Source organism: Pleurodeles waltl, chromosome 7 (genome assembly GCF_031143425.1).
Source record: "Pleurodeles waltl isolate 20211129_DDA chromosome 7, aPleWal1.hap1.20221129, whole genome shotgun sequence".
NCBI classification, from domain to species: Eukaryota; Metazoa; Chordata; class Amphibia; order Caudata; family Salamandridae; genus Pleurodeles; species Pleurodeles waltl.
In genome coordinates, this window is record NC_090446.1 from 1,105,500,813 (window position 1) to 1,105,522,903 (window position 22,091).

The 22,091-nt window shown below is 43.5% G+C and overlaps 1 protein-coding gene across 1 annotated transcript in view; it reads right to left on the reverse strand.

Annotated features, from left to right (window-relative positions):
* Positions 1 to 1,408: 1,408 nt before the first annotated feature.
* The window catches only part of WFIKKN2 (WAP, follistatin/kazal, immunoglobulin, kunitz and netrin domain containing 2), a 335,359-nt gene continuing 314,676 nt past the window's right edge, over positions 1,409 to 22,091 (reverse strand). Inside the window, exon 2 of the mRNA XM_069200046.1 lies at positions 1,409 to 4,258. Coding sequence (XP_069056147.1) covers positions 2,744 to 4,258 — 1,515 coding nt within the window. The 3' untranslated portion in view covers positions 1,409 to 2,743. The remainder of the gene's footprint in view (positions 4,259 to 22,091) is intronic.

Sequence of the window (22,091 nt, forward strand, 5' to 3'; positions counted from 1 at the left end):
TCTTCCTACCTTTAAAGGTAGATCTTGCACTTTGTTTTTCTGTAGTTTGTTGTATTCCATCTTCGGAGACCTTTTCATGAAGAGAGACGGACCTGGATACTCCTGATGTTGTATTTTCTCTCTCTTGCAGGCCATGGAGGCGAGTCTTCTCCCTGTCTTCCAAAGTTCTCTTTGAAAGGTGTTGGCAGTGTCTGCAGGTCTCGGGTATATGTTGGTCAGGTAGACATACGGTGCAGACTGAGTGAGGGTCAGTCTGTGCTTTCTTTTTGCCATAGGCAAGGGACTTGACAAAAAGAAATGGCATTTACTATAGGAAAATCACAAAATTCCTGTCAGAAAATTATCTATTTTCAGTGAAACGATGTTGAATGAAGTCTTGAGAGGTAGCTATTAGTAGTAATTTTCTGGCTAAAAGACCAGAAAATGAGAGCTCAATGCTCCATGATCCTCACTGAAGGAGTCGGAAAAAAGAACTAACCTGTCACCTCACTCTCACCTCTGGGGCATGTCGAGATACTGGAGGTCCTGGAGGACTTAAAGGCACAGTGCCAGTTTTTGCTTTTTTATGTTTTAAATGCAGCATATTGGCTAACAACGCCTTTGCATTTCATTGCAGTTTCTCTTCTAAAAAGTAAGTTTGTGCTCTGTATGCCTCTCTTTTTCTGACCTTCAGAAATACTTGAGACTGGTTTGATATTTATTAAAGAGAAACTTAACGAAACTGGGCATTTTTTTTAGCTTTTAACATAGGTTGCATAGATATGTAGAGACATGTATATGTATATATGCTTTAAAATTCTAGGTAAAATTTTATATCTACATATAAAATTAAATATATATATATATATATATATATATTGTGCTCCGGGGCCCCGGCACGTGGGGGGAATATTTAGTGCTTACGACTATGGTGAGGATCCTCTGGAAGAGAACTATTGCCTAAGTAATTTTGAAAAATGTTGTTCTTTATTGTGTTTACTTTATTTTGTTTTTTCTTTAATTAACTAGTTGAATAGGTTATACCATACCCCAACAAAGATTTGTGGGGTAAAGTAAAACTACCTCTTCGTTGTTTAAGATGTAAACATGTAGTTTGTTTTCTCACATAATGTTGTGCTTCCATTTTTCCCACCTTTGGACTGTCGTATGGTTTAATGTGATTTTAACAGAATTGTTAATTTTCACCATGGAAATTATAATATTTAGAATATTGCACTCTGGGGAAAAAAACCTATATCTCTTAAATAATTAACAATATAAAGTAAGTTAAGATGTATGTGTAGCAAGTATTTGGAAGAAGGTCATAAATGTAGATGCAGGCAGGTATCAACATTTGTCCTTAAATATAATTTAAGGAGTTTGAAGTTAATACAGGAATAATCCGATCACGTTAACATATTTTTTCAATAATTTTATTAACTTAATCCATCCAAGTTTTGACATGTCGAATTATACAGAGTATTATCTGTTCATACATTGGTGAAATTCATAATGTCGTAACACACTCGGTATGTTTTCGGCTGATGGGCATGCCAATTAGAAGTCAACATTTAAAGGCAATCAAAGGAGCCAATCCAAGTGAGCCTGCAAGCTGGTGAAGTCGGTATGTCCAACACAATTATTAACAAGCCGATTCAAAGCGCCATGTCCACCATGAGCGGGAGCCGGAAGGAGAAATACTAAAGGAAAAAAGTTTGCTCGCAGTTAGAAACATCGGCAAACGTGCAATTATCCATGTAACAGGGTCGATGGCCAAGGCGGCGACAAAACTGCCCCTCGGAGGGACTAACGTAAAGAATTTACCGTTGATAGAGGATTTTTGAAAGGCAAACCCATGAAGGGGTGATAGTGATGGGCGTGCCGTGGGGCGTGGTCAAAACCCCACAATAGATTACAACAGGCTGGAGTGCTTGCCCGCTCGACCTGAGAATGATAGAATTAAGTCATTTTAATGGTGTGGACTGAAAGATATCTCGAATTTATGTTTATTTGGATGAATGTAATATTTTTGCATTGCATACAAATGTTATCCAACTGTTACATTAGGCAGAATCTCGGAGCTCAGTAGATGATCGCAATATAGGATAGAGGGCGTAGAGAGGAGCACTATGGAATAGCAGCAGTTGTTACATTGAAAAATATAATTGTGATAGTAACATGTTGTGTTCAGGTAATATTGATTGTAGGCAGGAGGAGACGTTGAAAGAAGTTGTGATGAAGAGCTAGTTGCTTTTACTCTCAAGAGATGGCAGATCCTGAGTACTGGAGAATAATTTTCAGGAACTGGAATGCTAGAAGGGAAGATTGCTTACATTTCATGACACGCCTTTGAGTTTCAAAAATATGTGAAATTGTGGCACGTATATGTGAGAATGTCTGCCAGACTAAGGCGGGGAAGGTCATAGATCGATGGTGGGAAGAGAGGAATTAATCGAAATGGACAGAGCTGTGATGATTAGGATATAGGGAACGGAAAGAAAGTTGCCTGTTATTGGCAGAACGGAAACTAGGCATGGCAGCAGGGTAACACGAAGCAAATCAAATGACATGTCAGCTCTGTTAGCAGAAGAATACACATATGGGCACCTCACTGTTTATCTGATGTTGGTCCACCGTTTTTTGTTTCACTGATGATGTAGTCTTTTACTGCTGTTATTCAACTTAAGTAAACAAAATGTTATATTTTTACAAAATGTAAGAAAAACTATTCTGTTCTAGCCTTTTGCAATTCCAACTGTGAATGTTACTTTTTCTGTAATCCAAGAAAATCCTTTAAGAGCTCACAGGTTTTCTTGTGAATTACTTCACGGAGCTTTTTTACGCGTCTTACGGTGGTGAAGCTTACAAAACTATTTGGTTGTATAACTGCCATGCCATTATGAACGTCACCCATGATGATTAATTCGCCAACAAGTGTAGTCACATTGGGGCAAGGGCAGTTCCAGTCCATATTCAAAAGTGTGATTTCAAGAGATTCTTGTCCCAAATACTTAAGTCCCATTTTCTCATCTTTCAGAACCTCCTGTACTGTAACAAGGGCATGTCCAGAGTCTTGATCTTCAGTCAGCTCTGTAATGCGTCCAAGAATGACAAAATCACTTTTGCAGAAGCTTGTCACCATTTTTTGACGAGGTTTGCAAATTTTGCAGTGCTGATTCTTTGGGAAAGGACACATATCTTCACAAATCTCCTTACTTTCAAAATTGTTCTCATTGCCTCCGCACCCTCCATATATGAAAGACTGGCACTGCTTCGTTAAACTGTTATAAGCCCACTTTGGTTCGTATGCCTTGCACGGGCCTTGAAGAGCTGGAAGATTGCAGACATTAACTGGTTCGCTCATACACGATATTATGCAGGACTCGTAAGATTCAAAGTTATTTAAATTGTTGTTGCAATTACCAAAAATAAAAGTAAAACAATTGTTTTTCTTTGCCTCATAGTACCATCTGGTTTGTTCTCCTCCACAGTCTTCACTGTCTGGCTGTTTTAGGCACTCATCAGTTTGAAAGTGTGTTTTATTTTGTGTTTCTTTAATTGAAGATTCTTTTATGATAATAGATAATGGAAAATCAGCACGAAGGAGACCACCGGTGTTTTGGGCTGTGCACCTGTATATACCTGCATCTTGTAGTTGGGTATTATAGATAACCAACTGCGCAATATTCGTGACCACAACATTTCCTCTCACGTGATTTGGTTTCATAATAATGTTTGCTTTGCCATCTACCTGTTTTTCCCATGTGATTTCTGGTTTTGGTTTGCCCGTGACATCACAAACAAAACTTACAGTTTCTCCAACATAAACAGATTTATGAGTGGGTTGGTTAATTAAACCAGGTGGCACAATGTCTATTACTGTTGTTTCCAAGAAAGCTGTTGTGGGATGAGCTGTTGTCTCTAGTGGAGAAGGACTTGTATTCGGCCAAGTTAGATGAAATTTACAAGTGACTACATTTAGTATGATTCCTTTATTACAAGCTTCGGCATCCATAAAACATTTGTTGTAGTAAGTCAGGCCATCTGAAGCACAGGTAAAACTAGGTTCCCTTTCACATCTATCTTTGCATTTGCATACCGGTTGGCTATCCCAAATATCACATTCTGAACCTTGCTGAGTGCACATAAAATGATCACAGGTTGCAGATTTTGGCATACCAACGGGACCTTTCTTTCCTTTGATATCCATATACCTGGCTGCTACACAGCTTTTTGTTCCACAAACATTTGGACAACACTTTTCATAGGTTTCACATTCCTAGAAAAAAGAAACAATATTTAATAACTGTTGGAAAGATATAGATTACTTCATTTAAATTGGTTTGCACATATATAGTAATTACATTAATCAACGCACACATGATGACACAATGCCTCCATGATCAGCTATTATTTGTAACAAAAATCCCCCACCCACTTGCTGTTAATCAGGAGGTCGCTACTGATCACCACCTTCACCTCAATTTTGGGGTATCTCATCCCACTGTTTCCACACCCTCTCCTCACTCCCCCAACCCACTACCACCATTGGCACCACCGGTTGGGGCTCGCTTCGCTCACGAGGGGCAGGGTGGGTGGGGCACATGAGGGTGGGAGCAGGTGACATTTATTTAAAAAAAAAAAAAAAAAATTACCTGAACTGCCACACCGCTCCTTTTTTTCCTGTCACTGCAGGCAGGCACAGGCTCCTAGCCTGCAGGAGCCTATGCATGCTCTCTCCAGCCCTTCAACTGTGTTGCTGGGCTGGGGAGGGCCTACTGCGCATGTGTGTTTTGTCGGCCTGAGACGGCCAGCCAAACATACATGCGCACTGAGGGAAGTGCACAGTGCACTCCCCTCACTGCTGTTGCCCGCCCGTTTAACAAACTAAACAATAATAAACATGGTTTATTATAGCCTTAGAACCTGCCATAGCGGGCTCTACCGGCTATTAAAGGCCCGCTCCCCGCGTTAAATGCCCGAGCCGAAGAACCGAGAAGGAGAGCAAACATCTCAACATGGTGGTATGGAAGATGGAGAGGGAGGCCGCAATGTCATGGCGTATTGGAAACTCAAACGCCCTCCTAAATCGATATAGCCATCAGTAGTGGGATGAAATGGAGTCCTTCATGCTGCACCTTCCAGAAGAATGCAAGAAGAGGGCCAAGGCAATCATGCAGGAGGGACGTAATATTGCAAATACATACCTGAAGTCAGCCCTGGATGCAGCTGATACTGCCAGCAGATGTGTACCAGCACCACATTAAGGAGGCATGCACGCTTAAGGGCGTTAGGGTTTAAACCAGAGGTGCAGACATCAATTATCAACATGCCATTCATGGGAAACACCCTGTTCGGCCAAGCAGTTGATGGGTCCATACAACAAATAAAAAAAGGAAATGATACAGCCAAAACCATGGGAACCCTACAGTTCAGGGGCTCGTTCAGAAGGGGAAGCAGTACAATGTGATGGCCAACAGGTAGAACATCATTTCCACAGGGCCAGCAACAGGCTCAAGGCAGCTCCATTCTGGGCACACAACAATCAGTGTACCAACAATGTCAACATCTTACCATACAGTCCTTTCAGGTGAGGGGAAAAAGAAGAGATCAACCCTCACAAAGAGTTCGGACATCTACATCTAATGCCCCGAACAATGGAAATTCTTAGGGAAGCAAGAAGACCTACCACAAGAACATACTACGCAGTGAAGTGGAAAATATGTATACACTGGTGCACAGACAACAAAAGAATGGAAACCGTACAAGACTGGAGACAGTACTAACAAACCTCACTCATTTATTGGATAGTGGGTTAACCTATTCTTCATTGAAGGTACACCTGGCAGCAGTTGTAGCATACACCAGGGACACCTTGCGTGATTTTTCACATGACAAGTATTAAAGAGGGTCCTATAGGGATCATAGAGAATTGAACCACCAAGGTCAGCTCCAACACCAATGTGGAACTTAAACACAGTGTTAACGCAATTAATGACAAAACAGTTTGATGTGCACACAGCAGATCTCAAATCACTTGCACTCAAAACTGCATTCCTAATGGCTGCCACTTCACTGCGGAGACTGTGCAAACTGCAAGCGCTAACAATACAGAAACCGTACTTACAAATACACAAGGATAAGGTGGTCCTCAGGACCAATCCTCAATTCCTACCTAAGGTAGTCAGCAGTTTTCATGTCAAAGCATACATATATGGGTTTTCTTCAAGGAACCACAAACACAAATGGAAAGAGCTCTGCACACTTTGGATGTAAGAAGAGCCTTGATATATTATCTGCAAGAAACTGGAGAGTTTTGCAAGGGATACCATTTATTTGTATCTTTGGCAAAATGAACTAAGGGGTCACCAGAAACATTCAAGAGATATTGTAGAAACGATACACATCTGCTATTCAGTGGTGGGGATGACGCTACCCACATGCCCAGGGGCACACTCAACAATGAAAAAGGGCACAAAATTAGCGTTCCTAGCAAATGTACCCATCAAGACAATCTGTGCAGCAGCAACATGGGAAAATCCTCACACTTTCACAAAACATTGCTGTGTGGACGTTCACATGAACAAGGAGGCACAGGTGGGACAAAGAGTACTATAGGACCTGCTTGCGAACTCTGCCTCATTTCTACTCAACCAACCCAAGGGAGGCAATACTGCTACATATTCTAATGCAAAGCATGCGGATCCAGAAAAGGTTTGATGCTGCAAAACAAAATTGTTACTTACCAGTAGGAGTAGTTTTGCAGCTTAGAGTTTTCTGAATTCACATGTGGCTCACCCACCACACCTGAAATGGGTGTTTAATACAAACAAGTGGGAAAAATAAAGAGGAAAGAAAAGGAAAAAGAGTAAAAGGAAGGCTGCAATACGGTAACCAACTAAATTCTACATTCCAACGTTTTACCTCTTGAAACAGAGATGACACGGAACCACTCATGTCAGAGCAATTTTAACTGACACAAGTGCGTCTGTGTTGTCTGTCTAGAGGCAAGCTTTGGGTGTGTGTTTATATGTATGTGTAATATATATATATATATATATATATATATATATATATATATATATATATATATTCGATGGCATGTGTAGCTGCAGATACACATGCTGTGCACTGTTCCTGCCATCTAGTGTTGGGCTCGGATTATTACAAGTTGTTTTTCGTCGAAGAAGTCTTTTCGAGTCACGGGATCGAGTGACTCCTCCCTATCGGCTCCATTGTGCATGGGCATCGACTCCTTCTTAGATTGTTTTCTTTCCCCCATCGGATTCGAACGTGTTCCTCTTCGTTCCGGGTATTTGAGTCGGAAAAAGACTAAATTCACCGAAAATCGTTGGTATTATTTTCGATCGCGAAACATCTTGCATCGACACCGGTGAAACACACCTTCGGTTGCCCTTCGGGGCTCCCGCACCCAGCCAGGGCCTGGTTGGCCCGACCGCAGAAAACGTTGAAGCTTAATGGACCAGACCCCGTTCCGATTCTGCCCACAGTGTCACGCCAAGTATCCCTACACAGACCAACACCGGGTCTGTAATCTGTGTTTGTCACCGGACCACCGAGAGGATACTTGCAAGGCCTGCAGGTCCTTTCGATCAAAGAAGACCTTGAGGGATCAAAGAGCGAGGTGACTGCAAATTGCGTCGAAGAGTTCTGAGCACCTCAACGTCGAGGAAGAGGAGATGGCCATCTCCATCCAAGGTTCCGATTCGGACGACTCCGACTCCTACCGACAACACATAAAAGGCCAGCACATGAGTACGCCTGCCCCGACCCAAGTCCAGAGTCAGTCCAAAACAAAAGTAAAGGCCTCGGGGACACCACTGCTGGAAGGCCATGGCTCGACCCACAAGAAATCAAGCGGTGACCAAGCAACACCTTCGGCACCAAAAAAGGCCAAACCCGTGCCGAAGTCTTCGGACTCGAGCCGAGAAACCGTATCCGAGAAAACTCGATATCGACTCGTCGAGTCGAAGCCTCAAAAGAGTCTTTCGGAGCTGAGGCCTACTGTCAGCATGGGCATTTCGGTGCCGAAAAAAACAGCTTCAGAGCCGAAAAAAGCCTTGTACACCGAGGAACATGGGCTCTCAAAACAATTGAAAGAGAGACACAGATTTGAGGAGTAACTTCACCAAATGGAGGAGTTTGATGAAAAACAGGCAATGATACAGATCCATAAGTATACTGGGAAGATCCAAACGGCACCTCCTCTCAAATTCAAAAGGAAACTGGCTTTCCAAGGACGTTCAGACACTGAGCAGCCAAAGGCTAAAGTGCCCAGAGAAAAATCTCCATCACGCCAGTTTTCCCCAGAACATTCTCCTCAAAGAACAATTTCACCTCTTGCCACGCCCACTGCACAGTCACCCACACACACTGTGCAGTTTCAACAAGATACAGACCCCTGGGACCTCCATGATGACCCTGTGTCGGACAATAGCCCGGAGTGCTATCCTAAACCCTGTCCACCCGAAGATAGCATCTCATACACTCAAGTCTTGGCTAGGGCTGCTGCATTCCACAATGTGAGCATGCACACAGAGCCATTGGAGGACGACTTTCTCTTTAATACTTTGTCCTCAACTTCCTACCAAAGTCTGCCTATGCTCCGAGGCATGCTTAAACATGCCCAACAGATTTTTCAGGAGCCCGTGAAAGGAAGAGCCATTACACCACGAGTGGAAAAGAAATACAAACCACCACCGTCAGAACCAGTGTTCATAACACAGCAGCTACCCCCAGACTCCGTAAGGGTTGGAGCTGCGAGAAAGAGAGCCAACTCGCAGTCATCTGGAGATGTACCACCTCCAGATAAGGAGAGTAAGAAGTTTGACGCAGCAGGAAAGAGGGTGGCGTCACAAGCTGCCAATTAGTGGCGCATAGCAAACTCTCAAGCCCTCCTCGCACGATATGATCAAGCTCATTGGGACGAGATGAGCGATATCATCCAACATCTCCCCAAGGAATACTAGAAAAGAGCTCAGCAAGTGGTAGAGGAGGGACAAGCAATATCTAACAACCAAATACGATCTGCATTAGACTCCGCCGACACTGCCGCAAGAACAGTGAACACTGCAGTGACAATTAGATGGCATGCTTGGCTGAGATCCTCAGGTTTCAAACCAGAGATTCAACAGGCTGTCCTCAACATGCCATTCAATCAGCAACAGCTATTTGGCACACAAGTGGACACAACCATCGAAAAAATGAAAAAGGACACTGATACGGCCAAAGCAATGGGAGAGCTCTACTCGTCCCAATACAGAAGGACATTCAGAAAACCGCACTATAGGGGAGGTTTTAGACCACAGTCATCAGAAACATTCACCTCTCAAACAAAACCCTTCCACCAATCACAATATCAGAGAGGAGGGTTTCACGTGTCCTTCAGGGGACAATTCCCAAGGTCCAGGGGAAAATTCCAAACCACAAAGCAGGCCACTAATACCAAGCAGTGACTTGCCCATCACCTTCCCCCAATACACATCCCCTGTGGGAGGAAGACTGGGAATGTTCCACAATCAATGGTCACACATAACAACAGACACATGGGTTCTATCAATTATCCAACATGGTTACTGCATAGAATTCACACATTTTCCTCCAGATATTCCCCCAAGAGCGCACAAACTGTCATCGCAACATCTAACAATGTTACAAACAGAGGTGCAGGCGCTATTAACAAAACAGGCCATAGAACTAGTACCTCATCAACAAAAAGGAACAGGGGTCTATTCCCTATATTTCCTTTTTCCCAAAAAGGATGACACACTAAGACCAATTTTAGATCTCAGGACTCTGAACCTATTCATCAAATCAGAACACTTTCACATGGTGACACTACACGATATCATACATCTCAAGAATACATGTCAACACTGGATTTAAAAGATGCATATTTTCATTTACCCATCCATTCATCTCACAGAAAATAACCTCAGGTTTGTTATACAAGGAAAACATTACCAATTCAAGGTATTACCCTTCGGGATAACAACAGCCCCCAGAGTATTTACAAAATGCCTTGCAGTAGTAGCGGCATACATAAGGAGACAACACATGCATGTATTCCCATATCTCGACGATTGGCTAATAAAGGCCAACACTCAACAACAGTGTCAAAATTACACACGTTACGTAATAGATACCCTACACACACTAGGGTTTTCTATAAATTACCAAAAATCACACCTGCAAGCATCCCAAATTCAACAATACTTGGGAGCTACACTCAACACTCAAAAAGCGATTGCAAGTCCAAGCCCACAAAGAGTACAATCATTCCACACCATAATACCAAAAATACAACCAAATCAGCACTACACAGTCAGATTTGTGATGAAACTCCTAGGCATGATCGCATCATGCATCGCAATTGTCCCAAACGCACGGTTACACATCCGGCCCTTACAGCAGTGCCTTGCAAAACAATGGACGCAGGCACAGGGTCAACTCCAAGATCTAGTGTTGATATACCGCCAAACACACTATTCGCTTAAGTCGTGGAACCCCGTAAATTTAAACAAAGGGCGGCCTTTTCAAGACCCTGTGCCTAACACCATTCTCACAACAGATGCATCAATGATTGGGTGGGGAGCACACCTCAACAATCACAATATACAAGGACAGTGGGACAACCAGCAGAAACAGCTACACATAAATCACTTAGAGCTGCTAGCAGTCTTTCTAGCACTAAAAGCTTTTCAACCTCTTCTAGCTCACAAACACATTCTTGTCAAAACAGACAATGACAACAATGTACTACTGAAACAAATAGGGGGGAACACACTCATCACAACTCTGCCTCCTAGCAGAAAAAATTTGGCATTGAGCAAATCACAACAATATTCGCCTAATAGCGCAATACATCCCAGGCATTCACAATCAATTAGCGGACAATCTCAGTCGAGATCACCAGCAAACTCACGAGTGGGAAGTACATCCCCAGATACTACAAAAATACTTTTGCCAGTGGGGAACACCAGACATAGATCTGTTTGCCACAAAACAAAATGCCAAAACTTTGCGTCCAGGTACCCACACCCTCAGTCCAAGTGCAATGCTCTATGGATCAATTGGTCAGGGATATTTGCTTACGCTTTTCCACCTCTACCACTCATTCCTTTTCTAGTCAACAAACTGAGTCAAAACAAACTCAAACTAATACTCATAGCACCAACGTGGGCACGCAAACCGTAGTACACCACACTGTTGGACCTCTCCGTAGTACCTCACATCAAACTTCCAAACAGACCAGATCTGTTAACGCAACACAAACAACAGATCAGGCACCCCAATCCAGCAATGCTAAATCTAGCAATCTGGCTCCTGAAGTCTTAGAGTTTGGGTATCTAAACCTTCCAAACGAGTGTATGGAGGTCATTAAACAGGCAAGAAAACCTACCACCAGGCATTGCTATGCTAATAAATGGAAAAGATTTGTTTTCTACTGCCAAGCAAAACACATCACATCATTAGATGCGTCCATACAAGACATCGTAGGCTATTTACTACACCTATAAAAAGCAAATCTTGCTTTTTCATCCATCAAAATACACCTCACTGCAATCTCTGCTTACTTGCAAATTAAACACACAAAATCACTATTTAGAATAACAGTCATTAAATCCTTCATTGAAGGACTAAAGAGGATCATACCTCCAAGAACTCCACCAGTACCCTCATGGAATCTTAATATTGTACTTACACGACTCATGGGTCCACCATTTGAACCCATGCATTCTTGTCAAATCCAATTCTTAACTTGGAAAGTTAGTAGCTATCACTTCACTACGAAGAGTTAGTGAAATACAAGCTTTCACTATTGAGGAACCCTTTATACAAGTGCACAAACATAAAATAGTTCTCCACACAAATCCAACATTTCTACCAAAAGTCATTTCACCGTTTCATTTAAACCAAACAGTGGAACTCCCAGTCTTCTTCCCACAGCCAGACTCAGTAGCAGAAAGAGCGCTGCATACATTAGACATAAAAAGAGCTCTAATGTATTATATAGACAGAACAAAACCATTTCGTAAAACGAAACAATTGTTTGTCGCATTCCAGAAACCCCATGCTGGTAACCCTATATCTAAACAGGGCATAGCCAGATGGATAGTTAAATGCATACAAACTTGTTACCTAAAAGCTAAAAGAGAGCTACTCATTATACCAAAGGCACACTCCACTAGAAAGAAAGGAGCAACAATGGCCTTTCTAGGTAACATACCAATGACAGTAGTGTTTGGTAAAAGTATGAGGTGTGGACCAAGTGGCTGCCTTACAAATTTCTGTGTAGATGTGTTAGCAACACAACAAGCCACAGTAGGACAGGCTGTATTAAGAACATTATTTCAAACAACTTCAACTCCTACAGGCTGACCACCGCTTTTGGGAGGATTACTGCTTTGTAGTCTATGCACAGCATGTGTATCTGCAGCTACACATGCCATTGAACGGAAAATGTCACTTACCCAGTGTACATCTGTGCGTGGGATGTTCTGCTGCAGATTCACATGCGCCCTCCCACCTCCCCGGGAGCCTGTAGCCGTTTAAGTTGCAATTAAAAATTGTATATATGTAAATAAACACTACTTTAGCGCAAACTATGTACATAAATATCTATTCCATTACATGGACATCTTTACTATTCTCATTCTACCACTCCTACCTCACCCTATGCGGGAAAACAATCTAAGATGGAGTCGGTGCCCATGCGCAATGGAGCCGAAAGGGAGGAGTCACTCGGTCCCGTGACTCGAAAAGACTTCTTCGAAGAAAAACAACTTGTAACACTCCGAGCCCAACACTAGATGGCAGGAACAGTGCACAGCATGTGAATCTGCAGCAGAACATGCCACAAACAGATGTACACTGGGTAATTGACATTTTCCATATATGTGTATATATATATATATATATATATATATATACACACACACACACCAAGGCACAAGTCTGTGGTGGGCCATCCTTTAATCATGTTGGGAGTGTCTCTTCAGCAGCATAGAAAGAAATCATAATTTTGTGTTTAATACTACTCCCCTTGCTCCCACATCAGATTCTGAAGGGCCGGGGCAATTCCTGAGTTCCTGCCTTTGTAACAGCTGGATTTCACTCGTCTGCCTACTCAGGGATCCATTTCTCCATTGATCTCCTCTGGTTCTTTCCCCACCACCAGAAAATTAAACTCCATATTAGACAAGTCTGACACCTTTGGTTAGGATTAGAAACAGCTAGAACTTGAGTTAAGTAAGGTTCCCTTTTTCCCCTCAGATTCAAGATTGGTTTCCATCTTCACGTCTTTCCACAGTTCAGACTCTTTCTGGTTGCCCTGAGTGCTAGGCGTAAGACCAATCAGACAGGGTCTAGCTTTGTTGAGACCAACCCTTTTCAGGTGATGATGGTACTGACAGAGCTCTCAACATTGAAGGGCAAGGCCCTCCCAGCAACTGTACATCCATTACCTGTCTGTCTAGTACCTGTTCCTCTCTTGCTTCGTGCACTGCTAACCTCAGACCAGTTGACCCTCTGGGACATTGAAAAATAGCCCAGTAAAACCATAAGGTGCAGATTAGGCTCCAGTCAGTCTATTTTACGACTAACGTGGCTACTGGTTCTGGTGAGCATCCGACCACACAGTAGCACTCAGTTTGTCAAATGTAACAAAAAAAAAAAAAAACAATCATCCTAGCTGGACGAAAAAGAAATCTACACTATAGCCTTGGCTGCCCTCCCAAGTGCAGTGTTAATATGTTTGAAAAAATGTCAGTTAAAAAAACTGGGGAACAAAAAGGAGAATTGGGGATATCAAGAGTAAGTTACAATCAGTAGAGAGGGGTGGTGGAGCAGTGGAGGGGCGCTGCTATAATAATAAAGAAAAGCTGAACAGGGACGAGTGGTGGGGAAGCAAAGGACAAGCCTGGGAGTGAAAAGGGGAAGCAATCACACAAGGGGCGATCAAGAATACATGCTGTCCCATGGAGGACTTCAAGAAATCAGAAAAAATGTTCCCTGACTTTAAGCAGGGAAAGGATACAAATCATCCAATCACAAGGATTGTAAAGAAGTTATGCTCAGTTGAGGGGCAAACACAAGAAGAGGAAAGCAAGTGACTATATAAGAAGCAAGAAAATGAGACTGACATGACAGCCAGTGACTGCTACACAGTGGACTGACCCAAAAGCCATTGTAAGTATTGGTATTGTCCACAATAGGCCTTTGGACAACAAACAGCTATAGACCTTAAAAAGGACTCAACACTTTCTCTTTTTGGCTAGTCTGTTGACATTCAGTGATATAACTTTCTTATAAAGACTTCTAACTGCAGATTCTTCACCTTTTCAATATTCCCCATGAACGTTTCAGCAGTGGTGCTGTGCAACTCTGTACTGATGCTGTTCTGCTCCGGAAATGTGCTGAGCCTATATAGGCGCCACTCTCACATGCTGATGTTAGTTCCTTTCTTTCTGCGCCACCAGACTTTGATTTGAAGCTACCTTTTGCTTCTTTCAGACTCTTATTTACAGATTGCTAGGGACATATCACCTCCCAAAACAACAGCCTTTAAGCCCTGTAAGGACTGTCACAAACGAATGTCTGTGACAGATGTTCACTAAATTGGCTGTGGTGCCTGGTGTTGAGCCACAACTTTAAGGCCTGCAGTGACTATGCGTTGATTAACCTGAAGGCCATACATGCCTATGAGGCGAAGCTCTACATCGCCAAGCACCAAGGACCTTTCCCTTTTGAGCTATTTAAATGTCACCAGAGTTATTAGAGGGTTCAGTCTTCCTCTTGATACATATCTTCGGGTAAGTCGAAGAAAAACCATGCAATCAAAGAGGGGCTCACACTTCCCTGAGAAGGTACAGGGGTGGTGCCATACCTCTCAATTTCACTCCTGAGGTCATTTGACTTTCGGAGTAGATCCTGTAACTTATCCCTTGCACTACCCTTGTTTCCGGGGCCATCCACCACTCGTAAGCAGATTGAAATGTACATGAGTCCATGCTTTGACTCTTCGGATCCTTGCCAACTGCCTCTTTAGGATCTGAAGGCCATACAGAGATGAGAGGTTCTAGACCTGGATTACCATCAGAAGGCTCGTCATGGGCACCAGCTGGACCCTCCAAGCCCACACAGAGCCACCTTCAACTCCACTCTCAACTCTACCTCTGCCCCAGCGCATTGACACTGATGCTGAATCAGTCCACACTGAAGGACAAGGCCCTTGGATGTCAAAGCCAATGTATTACAGAGGTTCTTCAGCTGGAGCAGACATCCTCTGAGCCCGGCTGACCATTTAACGAGACCCTTATGAACACTTTCTGGGGGCATACGTCAAACTTTGCTCTGAGCCCTGGTCAGCTGCCAAATTGGACAATGCCACCGCCCTGCTCTGGGAAGCTCTGCATTTTTATTTCAGCAACCCTCCCCAGAAAGCTTGGTGGTGCAGGCCTCTGCAACTATTTCCAGCATATTCCTGGCCATCCCTTTATAGATAATTAAAATGGGTGGAAATGTTATGGAAGAGCGTTTTCTCCTCTACCAGCTTGGCACTGAAGTCAGTGAATACAAGCTGCCTGCTGAGGTGCTATTCTCAGGTCATTTGGAATCCTGTGGCTCAAAGGCACCCAGGTGTCCTTGACTGTCTTTGACCAGTATTCACCCCGGCCATTCCAGGACAGTCTCAAGTCAGCCAAATTCACAATTTGTTGTGGCTTGGACACCACCGATTAAATTTGGTGGGCCATTGACACCAGTGTCACCATTAACCATTGCGCTTGGCTGAGGGCCACCAGTTTTTCAGGCAGTGTCCAGTCCCTCATGGACATGCCGTTTGATCGGACTCACCAGTTTTGGGACAAGGCAGACTCCGCTCTCAAGTATCTCAAGGAGAGCTGGGAATGGCACTAATATTGTTTTTGAGTGCCCCATACCATCAGCCCATCCAACACTAGCATGGCGCCCAGCAGTTTTGCAGCCATGGTGCCCTCTGTCCCTGCCGTCAAAGTCAACACGTCGCCCATTTCACTGCCGCCCCCTCTTCCCAAAAGACCCACCTGCCAAACCTCTTTAGCGTGGTCTTAGTGGAGCACAGCCACCCAGAAGGAGGCGGGGTCTGACTATTTTTCCTGGACTAGCAGACCGTAACATCAGATAGGGCGGTACTGCAAATTGTGCACAAGGGATGGGGTCTACCTTTCTTTGCTGCTCCGCCGCACCTTCCACTGTCCCGTCAGTGACTGATAGAGTACCATCTTTCCATCTGTGATAGGAAGTGCAAGCCCTTTTGGTCAAAAGGACTAACAAGAGAATGCCTGTGTCAGAAGTAGGAGGAAGTTGTTATTATTACTCTCTGGTGGTAACAAAGGACAGAGGCTTTCATCTTATTTTAGACCTTCACCCTATCAGTGCCTTCCTCTGGAAGGGTAAAATTCAAAATGCTCTCACTACCTCATGTCTAGGGTATTGGACCTGCAGGATGCCTATTTCCATAAACCCATCTTGCAGGCTCATCTGCACCACCTGTGTTTCGCAGTGGGGCAGGAGCATTTTCAGTTTGCTGTGCTCCCTTTTTACGTCACCAGTGTCCAATGGGTGTTCTCTATCAACATCCTGAAGTTATACTTGACTGCTCCTCAGGCACTACCCTTCATCCAAACCACTTTGGACACTGTTTAGTTTAGTGCCTTTCCCCCTGGGAAGAGTCCAGGACGTTCAGACTGTGATCCTGATTTTTCAGCCTCACTCCTTTATTTCAGTGAAGTCGACCCTTGAGGTTGCTGGGGCTGATGGCCTCCTGCATCCTGCTGGCCGAGCATGCCATGCGATAAATTGATAAAATGAAAGTATTTTTTTGGGAAGAAATATAGGAATTTTCCCGAGAAGTTTACAGGAAATTTTGTAGAGAGACTGCATGCGTATGAGTATTTAGGCTTAATCTTCTCTGATTCTTTAAACTTCTCCGAGCATTCACAGCGTATATTGCATGGTAACTTCCGGTGGGTTAGCAAAGCCTAATTTTTTTTTGGTAGGGGGGAGTGCTGCTGAAAGTGCAAGCTCCCTTGCCCACACTCCCTTCTCAGCCTTAAATACAAAAATGGCTTTTACTTTGGGAGAATTCTCGATGTTGCCAGTGCTCCTCTCATCACCCCTGTTTCACCTCACCCTGTGGCAAAAGCAAGATGATTAGGATATTTTCTATGGATGTGCCTGGACTAAATAGTGTGCCCGAATAATGTATTAGATACTTGCATATCATTGTGCTTGCTGTTGTGTGCCTCTGATCCAGTGCATCTAAAGCTATTTCTGGTTATCCACTGCTTCCACTATGCCTATTGGCAGTAAATTGTGCAGCTAATTGTGCAGACAGCTCTCAATATTAAATGCCAATAGCAGCTCATTAGTTGCCCGGTGTTCCCTCGTTATGTATTGGCTATAGAGTGAAAAATGAAAAAATTCAGCTATCCAATCTATATGTGCACTTATCGTGGCATAAATGGACTGATGGGTAAAAAAAAATGTTTGCCTCATGTTTGAACGAACGATAATGACCCCTCACCCTAGGTGATTATTGGCACTTGCCTCTCCTCCATCAGCTAATTAAACCGTGCCGTAAGGATCCCACTGAGCATCTCAGTTGCAGACACATCCCAAGCCATTCGATATATGGGGAACCACTGCATTCCTGATTTTGAAGAGATGGCCTGCGTTGTCTATTTGAGTTAGTAGGTGGAAAGCGCCTCGCCAATTAACTTTAAGGTTTTTGTGGTGGGTAGCCCTAACTGCTTGAACGTCGGTTTTGAAGATGTAATTTACTCCTATGACTTAGCAAAATAAATGGCCGATCTGGGAACAATGCAAAAGACTAAACAGCAAATTATTCAAATCTTCTCTCTCTGTCCTTAGCCCTATGGTTCCAACAAAGTTTTATGTTTTAGGCAGCAGAGGAGAACTCTATGACTAATGCTACGGATAGCATGGCAGGAAGTGATTTCTTGGTATTGGGGATAACAACTAACCAGTTACTCTTTTGATAATTCCATCATCATTGTAGGAACATTTTGATATCGTATCCCAAGAAGAAACTTTGCTAGAAGGGAGTGGTTTTTCAGATTGTCTGACTTGCTTTTCAGTGCATTACAACTTACTTCTTGCTTTCGTTTTCACATCTGCACAGACACTTCCAAGCCCATTGTTATATCTTCAGTACCGCTGCGCACTTTAGTAAGAACCCTGATTACTTCATTTAACATATCCACCTTTTCCGTCAGCTAGGCAAATCTTTGTTCCCCTTGAATGTTTTAGTTGACAGTTTTTAGTAAATCTTTTGGCAGGTTTGGGATCAGCCTTAGGAGCATTAGGTGAGGAGTTATGATTTGTATGATCTTTGAAATGTTATGCCTTCTGGTTGGTCGTCTTGCCATCCAAACGTCGAAATTGAGAGCCTGTTTCCATTATGTAAGTGGTGTAATCGGGATTCGTAATTGAGCCTGTTCTGTTATTACGCTTCATAAGCTAAGCGCTGCAGCCACAAATTCCTTAGGGGCCCATTTTGTTATTACGCCTCATAAGTATTGCAGTCACAAATTCCTTAAGTGTCTGTTTGAATGCGTTCTCCACTTTCATTAGGTTTGTAATACCAAGGCCTTTGTGCATTAGCTATGCCCCATATTCTGTAGGCCTAGAGTGTCATTGCAGGATGTGTGGAATCAGGATTTGGTAATTTGCATCTCTTTCAGGTGTGCCACACTTTTGTCACAAGTGCAACATATTAGCGCTCTAGCTGTTAATTAGAACACTGTGGGAAGCTGCACTAGGACATTGGGGAATCAACTGACAGGCTGAGATTACTGTTGGGAGTACATTTTATTCTGAATAGCCTTTATTGTCGCATAGCTGAGGAAGATATTGTGAACTCATAGAAAATGTACTATTATTTTAGATTCTGGAGCACCTTCCATAACCTCAAAACAGTTTCTTCTGAAATATCCTTCATCAAATTGCAGAAGAGGGTGGCCATTTTTCAGTGCGCTGAATCATAGTATAAGTCACCAGATTTGCTAAAATTAGTATAACATCAACAATGAATTATTTATATTGTTACTGACGTATGTTAACGCCCACCATATGCGTACTTTATTGTGATACTAAAAACAGGCTTTCATAGCTATGCAGTTCAATGGACACAATGCCCTGGAGTCCTTTAGTGGCTGCCACAGCATGCTGTCCATGTTGTGGCCAGCCAATCAAAGGGGTGTCTTTGGTAGCTCCTCATATGCACCTCGGGTCATGGTGTGGTCACCCTGCCACCTTATACTTTTTTTAAATTCATTCTCAGGTCACAGGCACCATGTTCCTGAGTTATATAATGGCTGCCACAACATATTGCTCATGTTGTGGACATCCAGTCGGGGCAGAATAATCTCCTTTAAATTGGCCAAACATCCCATATCTGGACACTAATGGTCCAGACACACCTAACTTTATAACCCCTTCATTTCCAACCCCTGCCCTCTTTAAAACCTATTTTTTTGAAAACATTACCAAATAATAATAAGCATGCTTTTGGTGTAAAGTACTAGGTTTTTGCCAAATTTGGTGTAACTAGTTCAGACACTTATCTGTATAATACAGCAAAGTTAGTTTTGTACAGGAATTAACATGGGAATTCACACTTTTACTACCCTCTGTGATTTACCTCAAAATTGCTCATATGATGTAGTTGCTGCCTCACTGTCTACTGGGCTACCTTCCCAGAGGTTGAGTAGGAAATGTCTAGGTTTGCTTTTCAGGGAATGAAAAGGAGCCACTGTTTTTGATGGAATAAGAGGACATTTATCTCCTCAGTATCTGTCTGAGCCCTGAGAGAGTAGCAAAGCGACATGTTCTGTGTTCCCTGTCTAAGGCTTTATCTATCCTGCTTCATGGTGATTCAATGTTTTGTATAGTTACTTTCACCCTGCTCTGACAGGAGCTGTAAATACACTTTTCCCTTATTGGATCTTTCGTAGATTCGTATGCTTGAATCATCCATGTTGTTGAGCTGGGAGTCCCATGACATACATTGTTAGCATTGCAATGCTAAACATAGCCTGGAAAGCTGTAATGTCAAATTCTAATCAGGATTTATAGAGCACCCCTACTTACTTGTAAGGGTCTCAAGACACTGAGGGGGGTTTGTCCTCAGTGCTTCAGTTGAAGAGCCAGGTTTTAAGGTGTTTCCTGAATTGAGGTAACAATGGTGACTGCCTGTGGTGCAGGGGAAGGGTGTTCCAGCTCTTTGCCACAAGGTAGGTGAAGCATCTTCCTCCAGCCGAGGTCATCCATATACAGGGTACAGTGGTTTGTGCCTGTTGAACGAAGAGGCCTGGAGGGGGAGTAGAAGGTGATGTGGTGGATGAGATAGATGGGTCCTAGGTTGTGGAGGGCCTCGTATGCGTGTATGAGGAGTTTGAAATTAATTATTTTCTCGATAGAAAGCCAGTGAAGGTCCCTTAGGTGATTGGTGATGTGTTTGCAGTGGGGTACGTCCAGGATGACTCTGGTGGAGGCATTTTGGATGTGCTGAAGTTTTCCCAGGTTCTTCTGGGTGCTGCCGGTGTAGAGGGTGTTGCCATAGTAAAGTCTGCTGGTACCCAGGGCATGGGTTACGGTTCTGCAGTAGTCCTTTGGGATCTATTTGTAGATCTTGAAAACCGGAGAATGTGACTAAGTTGACTTGGCGGGTCATGGTGAGTGATGAATCTAGGATGGAACCACGGTTGCATACATGGTTTGTTGGGGTGGTGGGGGGTGGCTGGCCACCAGGAGTCCTCCCAGGATGATGTGGAGGGTCCCAAGAGGAAGATCACAGTCTCGTCAGAGTTGAGCTGTCCTTCCAGACGGCAACGGCTTCCATCCCATTGTGAAAATTCTTCTTGGCAGATGTGGGGTTTTTGGTCAGTGAGATGATCAGCTGGGTGTCGTCGGCATAGAAGACGATATTCAATCTGTGGTTCCTAACGATGGATGCAAGCGGGACCATGTAGATGTTGAAGAGTGTGGGGCTCAGGGAGGAGCCCTGTGGAACCCCACAACTGATCTCCGTAGGTTCTGACAGGTAAGGCAGAAGTCTGACTCTGTGTTCTGCCAGACCGGATGGAGCATATCCATTGTAGGGCCTTTCCACGGATGCCAACTGCGTGGAGTCTGGAGCAGAGGGTGAGGTGTGAAACCATGTCTAAGGCGGCTGATACGTCCAGTAGGATGAGTGCTGCTAGATAGCTGTGGTCGAGGATCGAGCGGATGTCATCTGTGGCGGCGAGGAGGATGATCTCCATGCTGTGGTTGCTCCTGAAACCTGATTGGGATATGTCCAGGATGATAATGTCCTTGTGGTGCTTACTTAACTGTGTGTGGATGGCCTTTCCAATGACCTTAGCTGGGAAAGGCAGCAGTGAAATGGGACGGTTGTTCTTGAGGTCCAGGGGGTCGGCCATGGGTCGCATCATTAGCCTGTTCTTGTCATTTCAAAAGAACCAAACTTAAACACATCAGGTGCAAACTCATCGAATACTACCTACCCCACCCCAATTTGTACCGCATTTGTCAGCGCCTTGAGACCCTAGCGGGTGAGTAGTGCGCTTTACAAATGTTTGATTGATTGATTAATTGATATCTTGTCTGAAGATACTCCCTTGACCTCTACTCAGTCTTCTTCAGCTAAGTGATCTTTTGACTTATTTGAGTGAATACTTCGAAATGGTTTGCGTCTGCTGCTGTGAATTTTACATCTAGGATAAACAATGTTTTACATCCACAAAAACAGCCTTCTTCAGGCTCTGTAGTAAAAAGAGGCTTCATTCTGAAGAGCCATACAAGGAATGCATTTATTGACTCTTCTTATGGCCACAAGGCTAAGGAATGTAAGCTCTTTCACACTTTTTCCACAAAAACCCTCAAAGACAGAAAGGTGAAACTTTTGCTATGGCTCCAGAAATCAATCTCTAAGGATGTGCCATATTCAGATGAGGTTTGGTAAAAACATCTAAGAAAGCCAATAAAAGTTCTTATTCTCTAGCAAGATACTCTCCTAAAGTCACTTC